Raw genomic sequence first — 10,640 nt, 5'->3', positions numbered from 1 at the left:
TCCCTGCAGCCTCTGCCAGCACCTCCCCGGCCCAGATACAGGGTGTATATATTGTATATAGAGTGCAGTATATAGAGTGTAGTATATAGAGTGCAGTTTATAGAGTGTAGTATATATAGTGTAGTATATAGAGTGCAGTGTATAGAGTGCAGTGTATAGAGTGCAGTGTATAGAGTGCAGTATATAGAGTGCAGTATATAGAGTGTTGTGTATAGAGTGCAGTGTATAGAGTGCAGTATATAGAGTGCAGTGTATAGAGTGCAGTATATAGAGTGCAGTGAATAGAGTGCAGTATATAGAGTGTAGTGTATAGAGAGCAGTATAAAGAGTGTAGTGTATAGAGTGCAGTGTATAGAGTGCAGTGTATAGAGTGCAGTATATAGAGTGTAGTGTATAGAGAGCAGTATAAAGAGTGGAGTGTATAGAGTGCAGTATATAGAGTGTAGTATATAGAGTGTTGTGTATAGAGTGCAGTGTATAGAGTGTAGTTTATAGAGTGCAGTATATAGAGTGCAGTGTATAGAGTGTAGTATATAGAGTGCAGTTTATAGAGTTCAGTATATAGAGTGTAGTGTATAGAGTTCAGTGTATAGAGTGTAGTATATAGAGTGCAGTTTATAGAGTTCAGTGTATAGAGTGCAGTATATAGAGTGTAGTGTATAGAGAGCAGTATAAAGAGTGCAGTGTATAGAGTGTAGTATATAGAGTGTAGTGTATAGAGTGCAGTATATAGAGTGCAGTGTATAGAGTGTAGTGTATAGAGTGTAGTATATAGAGTGTGAGCTGTGTGGCACAAGTCACAGGAACCGCTGTACTAAAACTGTCACAATTAAGGAATCCCCATAACAACCTCCGCCCCTCCCTCTCAGCGCTCTGAGTCCGCCCCGCCGGGGGAGGAACTACAACTACCAGAATGCACTGCGAGCGCCGCTACTAATGAGATCCGCTGAGCTGCTCCGGGGCCGGGGTGTAATGTAAACAGGTACTGACCGGGGAGACTGCGGGTATAACAGGGCAAGTGCGGGGCAGAGAAGTGACAGTTGCACAGACATGAGGGGCTCAGAGAGATTAGTCATAAAACTGACAGGAGGGGCAGAGACACAAACCTACTGGGGCACCAATTCTTCTCTTAATCTTTGGCTTGTGTCTGTATTTATTATATTCCCTTACTCCTTATTGTATGTACAGTATATTCCTTTACTCCTTATTGTATGTACAGTATATTCCCCTACTCCTTATTGTATGTACAGTATATTCCCCTACTCCTTATTGTATGTACAGTATATTCCTTTACTCCTTATTGTATGTACAGTATATTCCCTTACTCCTTATTGTATGTACAGTATATTCCTTTACTCCTTATTGTATGTACAGTATATTCCTTTACTCCTTATTGTATGTACAGTATATTCCCTTACTCCTTATTGTATGTACAGTATATTCCCTTACTCCTTATTGTATGTACAGTATATTCCTTTACTCCTTATTGTATGTACAGTATATTCCCCTACTCCTTATTGTATGTACAGTATATTCCCCTACTCCTTATTGTATGTACAGTATATTCCTTTACTCCTTATTGTATGTACAGTATAATTCCCCTACTCCTATTGTATGTACAGTTATTCCCCTACTCCTTATTGTATGTACAGTATATTCCTTACTCCTTATTGTATGTCAGTATATTCCCTTTACTCGCTTATTGGTAATGTACAGTATATCCCTTACTCCTTATTGTATGTACAGTTATATTCCTTACTCCTTATTGTATGTAAGTATATCCTTTACTCCTTATTGTATGTACAGTATATTCCTTTTACTCCTTATTGTATGTACAGTATATTCCCTTACTCCTTATTGTATGTACAGTATATTCCTTAACTCCTTATTGTTATGTACAGTATATTCCTTTACTCCTTATTGTATGTACAGTATATTCCCCACTCCTTATTGTATGTACAGTATATTCCTTTACTCCTTATTGTATGTACAGTATATTCCTTTACTCCTTATTGTATGTACAGTATATTCCCTTACTCCTTATTGTATGTACAGTATATTCCTTACTCCTTATTGTATGTACAGTATATTCCTTTACTCCTTATTGTTATGTACAGTATATTCCCTTACTCCTTATTGTATGTACAGTATATTCCCTTACTCCTTATTGTATGTACAGTATATTCCTTACTCTTATTGTATGTACAGTATATTCCCTTTACTCCTTATTGTATGTACAGTATATTCCCTTACTCCTTATTGTATGTACAGTATATTCCCTTACTCCTTATTGTATGTACAGTATATTCCTTTACTCCTTATTGTATGTACAGTATATTCCCTTACTCTTTATTGTATGTACAGTATATTCCCTTACTCCTTATTGTATGTACAGTATATTCCCTTACTCCTTATTGTATGTACAGTATATTCCCTTACTCCTTATTGTATGTACAGTATATTCCTTTACTCCTTATTGTATGTACAGTATATTCCCTTACTCCTTATTGTATGTACAGTATATTCCCTTACTCCTTATTGTATGTACAGTATATTCCCTTACTCTTATTGTATGTACAGTATATTTCCCTTACTCCTTATTGTATGTACAGTATATTCCCTTACTCCTTATTGTATGTACAGTATATTCCTTACTCCTTATTGTATGTACAGTATATTCTTTACTCCTTATTGTATGTACAGTATATTCCTTTACTCCTTATTGTATGTACAGTATATTCCCTTACTCTTTATTGTATTACAGTATATTCCCTTACTCCTTATTGTATGTACAGTATATTCCCCTACTCCTTATTGTATGTACAGTATATTCCTTTACTCCTATTGTATGTACAGTATATTCCCTTACTCCTTATTGTATGTACAGTATATTCCCTTACTCCTTATTGTATGTACAGTATATTCCTTTACTCCTTAGTGTATGTACAGTATATTCCCTTTGACTCGCTTTATGTATGTACAGTATATTCCCTTACTCCTTATTGTATGTACAGTATATTCCTTACTCCTTATTGTATGCTACAGTATATTCCTTACTCCTTATTGTATGACAGTATATTCCTTTACTTCCTATTGTATGTACAGTATATTCCCTTACTCCTTATTGTATGTACAGTATATTCCCTTACTCCTTATTGTATGTACAGTATATTCCTTACTCCTTATGTATGTACAGTATATTCCTTTACTCCTTATATGTATGTACAGTATATTCCTTTACTCCTTATTGTATGTACAGTATATTCCTTACTCCTTAGTGTATGTACAGTATATTCTCCTACTCCTTATTGTATGTACAGTATATTCCCTTACTCCTTATTGTATGTACAGTATATTCCCTTACTCCTTATTGTATGTACAGTATATTCCTTTACTCCTTATTGTATGTACAGTATATTCTCCTACTCCTTATTGTATGTACAGTATATTCCCTTACTCCTTATTGTATGTACAGTATATTCCTTTACTCCTTATTGTATGTACAGTATATTCCCTTACTCCTTATTGTATGTACAGTATATTCCTTTACTCCTTATTGTATGTACAGTATATTCCTTTACTCCTTATTGTATGTACAGTATATTCCTTTACTCCTTATTGTATGTACAGTATATTCCTTTACTCCTTATTGTATGTACAGTATATTCCCTTACTCTTTATTGTATGTACAGTATATTCCCTTACTCCTTATTGTATGTACAGTATATTCCCCTACTCCTTATTGTATGTACAGTATATTCCTTTACTCCTTATTGTATGTACAGTATATTCCCTTACTCCTTATTGTATGTACAGTATATTCCCTTACTCCTTATTGTATGTACAGTATATTCCTTTACTCCTTATTGTATGTACAGTATATTCCCTTACTCCTTATTGTATGTACAGTATATTCCTTTACTCCTTATTGTATGTACAGTATATTCCCTTACTCCTTATTGTATGTACAGTATATTCCTTTACTCCTTATTGTATGTACAGTATATTCCCTTACTCCTTATTGTATGTACAGTATATTCCTTTACTCCTTATTGTATGTACAGTATATTCCCTTACTCCTTATTGTATGTACAGTATATTCCCTTACTCCTTATTGTATGTACAGTATATTCCTTTACTCCTTATTGTATGTACAGTATATTCCTTTACTCCTTATTGTATGTACAGTATATTCCTTTACTCCTTATTGTATGTACAGTATATTCCTTTACTCCTTAGTGTATGTACAGTATATTCTCCTACTCCTTATTGTATGTACAGTATATTCCCTTACTCCTTATTGTATGTACAGTATATTCCCTTACTCCTTATTGTATGTACAGTATATTCCTTTACTCCTTATTGTATGTACAGTATATTCTCCTACTCCTTATTGTATGTACAGTATATTCCCTTACTCCTTATTGTATGTACAGTATATTCCTTTACTCCTTATTGTATGTACAGTATATTCCCTTACTCCTTATTGTATGTACAGTATATTCCTTTACTCCTTATTGTATGTACAGTATATTCCTTTACTCCTTATTGTATGTACAGTATATTCCTTTACTCCTTATTGTATGTACAGTATATTCTCCTACTCCTTATTGTATGTACAGTATATTCCCTTATTCCTTATTGTATGTACAATATATTCCCCTACTCCTTATTGTATGTACAGTATATTCCCTTATTCCTTATTGTATGTACAGTATATTCCCTTATTCCTTATTGTATGTACAATATATTCCCCTACTCCTTATTGTATGTACAGTATATTCCCTTACTCCTTATTGTATGTACATTATATTCCTTTACTCCTTATTGTATGTACAGTATATTCCTTTACTCCTTATTGTATGTACAGTATATTCTCCTACTCCTTATTGTATGTACAGTATATTCCCTTATTCCTTATTGTATGTACAGTATATTCCCTTACTCCTTATTGTATGTACAGTATAGTCCTTTACTCCTTATTGTATGTACAGTATATTCCCTTACTCCTTATTGTATGTACAGTATATTCCCTTACTCCTTATTGTATGTACAGTATATTCCCTTACTCCTTACTGTATTTACAGTATATTCCTTTACTCCTTAGTGTATGTACAGTATATTCCCTTACTCCTTATTGTATGTACAGTATATTCCCTTACTCCTTATTGTATTTACAGTATATTCCTTTACTCCTTATTGTATGTACAGTATATTCCTTTACTCCTTATTGTATGTACAGTATATTCCTTTACTCCTTAGTGTATGTACAGTATATTCCCTTACTCCTTATTGTATGTACAGTATATTCCTTTACTCCTTAGTGTATGTACAGTATATTCCTTTACTCCTTATTGTATGTACATTATATTCCTTTACTCCTTATTGTATGTACAGTATATTCCCTTACTCCTTATTGTATGTACAGTATATTCCTTTAATCCTTATTGTATGTACAGTATATTCCCCTACTCCTTATTGTATGTACAGTATATTCCTTTAATCCTTATTGTATGTACAGTATATTCCTTTACTCCTTATTGTATGTACAGTATATTCCCCTACTCCTTATTGTATGTACAGTATATTCCCTTACTCCTTATTGTATGTACAATATATTCCTTTACTCCTTATTCTATGTACAGTATATTCCCTTACTCCGTATTGTATGTACAGTATATTTCTTTAATCCTTATTGTATGTACAATATATTCCCTTACTCCTTATTGTATGTACAGTATATTCCCTTACTCCTTATTGTATGTACAGTATATTCCCTTACTCCTTATTGTATGTACAGTATATTCCTTTAATCCTTATTGTATGTACAGTATATTCCCCTACTCCTTATTGTATGTACAGTATATTCCTTTAATCCTTATTGTATGTACAGTATATTCCCTTACTCCTTATTGTATGTACAGTATATTCCCTTACTCCTTATTGTATGTACAGTATATTCCTTTACTCCTTATTGTATGTACAGTATATTCCCTTACTCCTTATTGTATGTACAGTATATTCCCTTACTCCTTATTGTATGTACAATATATTCCCCTACTCCTTATTGTATGTACAGTATATTCCTTTACTCCTTATTGTATGTACAGTATGTTGTAAGTATAGTCTATGTTGTAGAAATACTACCAATTGTGGGCCGTGGCCATGAGAGCTTGCACTCCAATATACCCCGTATCAGTAGGGTGATATCCAGAGCAAGAAATAAACCAATAGCAGAGCCACGCTGCCCCCCAATATTATACTGTATCAGGCATCCCCCGATTTGTTACCCAGTAATGCAGACCTGGTGTAAGGGGGGAGATCTGTGTTGCTGGGAATGATGGGAGATGTAGTTGATCTCGTCACTAACTAGGTTATATGTAGTAAGTTCATGGGGGTCACCGTTGCCTCCCGGGCACCATTACATTTGCTAATCGTGTGTTTCTCTATCAGCGCCAGATGCAGCACGTGTGAGACATTGGCCCGTGTAACATGTTGCTGCTCCAGAAGGACTAGTCTGTCATCTCCTACTGCCACTTACTGACTGCCAGCTGCCCTCCAACATGTCTGGTAACTCCCATTAACTTATTGACTCCTGTCTGATGTCTGAAATAAAGGGGCAACAGAGTCGGATTCTGATGGTGCCATTTGGATCCCACTGCTCAGTCCCTCCCCCATGCACAGTATTAACCAATGGGCTGTGAGCAGTCCCTCCCCCATGCACAGTATTAACCAATGGGCTGTGAGCAGTCCCTCCCCCATGCACAGTATTAACCAATGGGCTGTAAGCGGTCCCTCCCCCATGCACAGTATTAACCAGTGGGCTGTAAGCGGTCCCTCCCCCATGCACAGTATTAACCAATGGGCTGTGAGCGGTCCCTCCCCCATGCACAGTATTAACCAATGGGCTGTGAGCAGTCCCTCCCCCATGCACAATATTAACCAATGGGCTGAAGCTGAGATGGAGTCTGAGCACATGGGCCCCGAATCCGCCCAACTGAATCTTCACTCATTTGTGTTAAAAGGGGTTGTTCACCTTTAAATTACAATTTATTGTCACATAGACATTCGTATTCAAAGAAAATTTGCAATTTTTTATTTCTTTTGTACTTTTTGAATAATGTTGCTTTTTATTCAGCAGCTCCCCAGCTTGCAATTTCAGCAGCCATCTGGTTGCTAGGGTCTTGCTTACCTTAGCAACCATGCAGTGATATGAAGAAGAGAGGGGAATATGAATAGGAGATGGTCTGAAGAGAAAGATATGGAATAAAAAGTAACAATAAAACAATTATAAGGTCACAGAGCAATCGTTTTTTAGGCCGCTGGGGTCAGTGACCCACATTTGAAAGCTGGAAAGATGTAGAAGAAGAAGGCAAATAATTAAAAAAATAATTTATTGCAAATTTGCTACAAATGAAGGATCCTGATGAAGGGTGGGTGTTGGGTGGGTGTTCCCCCCCGAAACGTGTTCCCCCCCGAAACGTTGATGTTTGGTGGCTGAATAAAAGGGGATATTCCCTGACTGCATTAATCAGCGTGTGTGCGGATCCGTTTCTTATACACATTGGTTGCTACAAATAGGACATTCTATAACTTTAATTAGGTGAACCCCCTTCCCATTAAAAGGTCAAATTGACCCAAAACAGTATTTTACCTAATGAAAGAAAATGTAACTCTAAGCAACCTCCCAAAATGTATCATTTATTCCTTATTCTCTGCACTGCTGCCTCTGACTCCTGATACAACTTCCCAATATCCATTCATTCCTCATTCTCACTGGGTTTATAGTTCTGTGTAACTGTCATTGTGTCTGTCCCTTTCTCTTCTCTGCACTGCTGCTTCTGACTCCTGATACAACTTCCCAATATCCATTCATTCCTCATTCTCACTGGGTTTATAGTTCTGTGTAACTGTCATTGTGTCTGTCCCTTTCTCTTCTCTGCACTGCTGCTTCTGACTCCTGATACAACTTCCCAATATCCATTCATTCCTCATTCTCACTGGGTTTATAGTTCTGTGTAACTGTCATTGTGTCTGTCCCTTTCTCTGCACTGCTGCTTCTGACTCCTGATACAACTTCCCAATATCCATTCATTCCTCATTCTCACTGGGTTTATAGTTCTGTGTAACTGTCATTGTGTCTGTCCCTTTCTCTTCTCTGCACTGCTGCTTCTGACTCCTGATACAACTTCCCAATATCCATTTATTGTGTCTGTCTCTGCAGAACTGTTGGTTCTGGATGGTAATTGGTGTTTGTTCTGTTCTGGTTTTGGGCAGAGTTCCTCGTGTTTGAGGCTTGTGAGTCGCAGGGTGAGACATGTGATACGTCGGCTGATTCTCACACTCCTCACTGTTTGTTTCCCAGAAAGAGGAAGCAGCACCTTGCATCACATTCTATAGGCAACTTTGGGAACTCCAACTCCCAGCATGCACTGCTGCGCATATATCAAATGGTTTCCATTCAAATAATAATCTGTACTAGTGGTACTATGGGCCCCTGCCCGTTCAAGCCAGTAAATTGACTCCCTGTATTGTAACCCTTTCATTCCCCAGTGTATTTGTCCTTTCATTCCCAATGGGATCTGAGATAATGAAAGTGAATACCGGGAAGAGCCGGGGGCTTTGATCACAAGTGGGGATTGTGTTAGTGAGGGGCTGTAAGTGCAAATGGATCAGTGTTGAATAAGGGCCCTAAGGACCAATCAGGTTTCAGTGCTAAGTGGTCTATAGAGTGATGCCTCTTTCCTTCTAAAGTGTTATCGTGACTGTGACAAAATAAAGGGGAAGTTCATGTGGAGATTAAATCTCAGGTGCATTTGTGACCAGATAAAGAACTGACAGAATGACATTACAGTAGAACTCTAATCTTGCAGTTTATTGTGACTGTGACATTTTCAGGCGTATCTACCCTTTAATCAGTGTTGTTGTTACATATGAAACCCAGTTAGATTGTTAGGAGATCTCACCATCAGCATAGAAAGAGGTTCTTTACTGTAAGGACAGTCAGGTTATGGGATTCCCTACCAAGAGAGGGGGAATGAGTGATTCATTGGTGGGGAGGAAAGGAGATCTCACCATCAGCATAGGAAGGGGTTCTTTACTGTAAGGACAGTCAGGTTATGGGATTCCCTACCAAGAGAGGGGGAATGAGTGATTCATTGGTGGGGAGGAAAGGAGATCTCACCATCAGCATAGGAAGGGGTTCTTTTTCTGTAAGGACAGTCAGGTTATGGGATTCCCTACCAAGAGAGGGGGAATGAGTGATTCATTGGTGGGGAGGAAAGGAGATCTTACCATCAGCATAGGAAGGGGTTCTTTACTGTAAGGACAGTCAGGTTATGGGATTCCCTACCAAGAGAGGGGGAATGAGTGATTCATTGGTGGGGAGGAAAGGAGATCTCACCATCAGCATAGGAAGGGGTTCTTTTTCTGTAAGGACAGTCAGGTTATGGGATTCCCTACCAAGAGAGGGGGAATGAGTGATTCATTGGTGGGGAGGAAAGGAGATCTCACCATCAGCATAGGAAGGGGTTCTTTACTGTAAGGACAGTCAGGTTATGGGATTCCCTACCAAGAGAGGGGAATGAGTGATTCATTGGTGGGGAGGAAAGGAGATCTCACCATCAGCATAGGAAGGGGTTCTTTACTGTAAGGACAGTCAGGTTATGGGATTCCCTACCAAGAGAGGGGAATGAGTGATTCATTGGTGGGGAGGAAAGGAGATCTCACCATCAGTATAGGAAGGGGTTCTTTACTGTAAGGGCAGTCAGGTTATGGGATTCCCTACCAAGAGAGGGGGAATGAGTGATTCATTGGTGGGGAGGAAAGGAGATCTCACCATCAGCATAGGAAGGGGTTCTTTTTCTGTAAGGACAGTCAGGTTATGGGATTCCCTACCAAGAGAGGGGGAATGAGTGATTCATTGGTGGGGAGGAAAGGAGATCTTACCATCAGCATAGGAAGGGGTTCTTTACTGTAAGGACAGTCAGGTTATGGGATTCCCTACCAAGAGAGGGGGAATGAGTGATTCATTGGTGGGGAGGAAAGGAGATCTCACCATCAGCATAGGAAGGGGTTCTTTTTCTGTAAGGACAGTCAGGTTATGGGATTCCCTACCAAGAGAGGGAATGAGTGATTCATTGGTGGGGAGGAAAGGAGATCTCACCATCAGCATAGGAAGGGGCTCTTTACTGTAAGGACAGTCAGGTTATGGGATTCCCTACCAAGAGAGGGGGAATGAGTGATTCATTGGTGGGGAGGAAAGGAGATCTCACCATCAGCATAGGAAGGGGTTCTTTACTGTAAGGACAGTCAGGTTATGGGATTCCCTACCAAGAGAGGGGAATGAGTGATTCATTGGTGGGGAGGAAAGGAGATCTCACCATCAGCATAGGAAGGGGTTCTTTACTGTAAGGGCAGTCAGGTTATGGGATTCCCTACCAAGAGAGGGGAATGAGTGATTCATTGGTGGGGAGGAAAGGAGATCTCACCATCAGCATAGGAAGGGGTTCTTTACTGTAAGGACAGTCAGGTTATGGGATTCCCTACCAAGAGAGGGGAATGAGTGATTCATTGGTGGGGAGGAAAGGAGATCTCACCATCAGCATAGGAAGGGGTTCTTTACTGTAAGGGCAGTCAGG

At 38.5% G+C, this 10,640-nt stretch overlaps 1 protein-coding gene across 1 annotated transcript in view; it reads left to right on the top strand.

Annotated features, from left to right (window-relative positions):
- The first annotated feature begins 873 nt into the window (after window positions 1–873).
- Window positions 874–10,640, top strand: part of atp13a2.L (ATPase cation transporting 13A2 L homeolog) — a 43,626-nt gene continuing 33,859 nt past the window's right edge. Inside the window, exons 1-2 of the mRNA XM_018226517.2 lie at window positions 874–982; window positions 6,454–6,570. Of these exons, the coding sequence (XP_018082006.1) occupies window positions 6,564–6,570 (7 nt within the window). The 5' untranslated portion in view covers window positions 874–982; window positions 6,454–6,563. The remainder of the gene's footprint in view (window positions 983–6,453; window positions 6,571–10,640) is intronic.

Source organism: Xenopus laevis, chromosome 7L (assembly GCF_017654675.1).
Source record: "Xenopus laevis strain J_2021 chromosome 7L, Xenopus_laevis_v10.1, whole genome shotgun sequence".
NCBI classification, from domain to species: domain Eukaryota; kingdom Metazoa; phylum Chordata; class Amphibia; order Anura; family Pipidae; genus Xenopus; species Xenopus laevis.
Note: the sequence above shows the minus strand (reverse complement) of the source record. Positions and strands in the feature narration are given on the sequence as shown.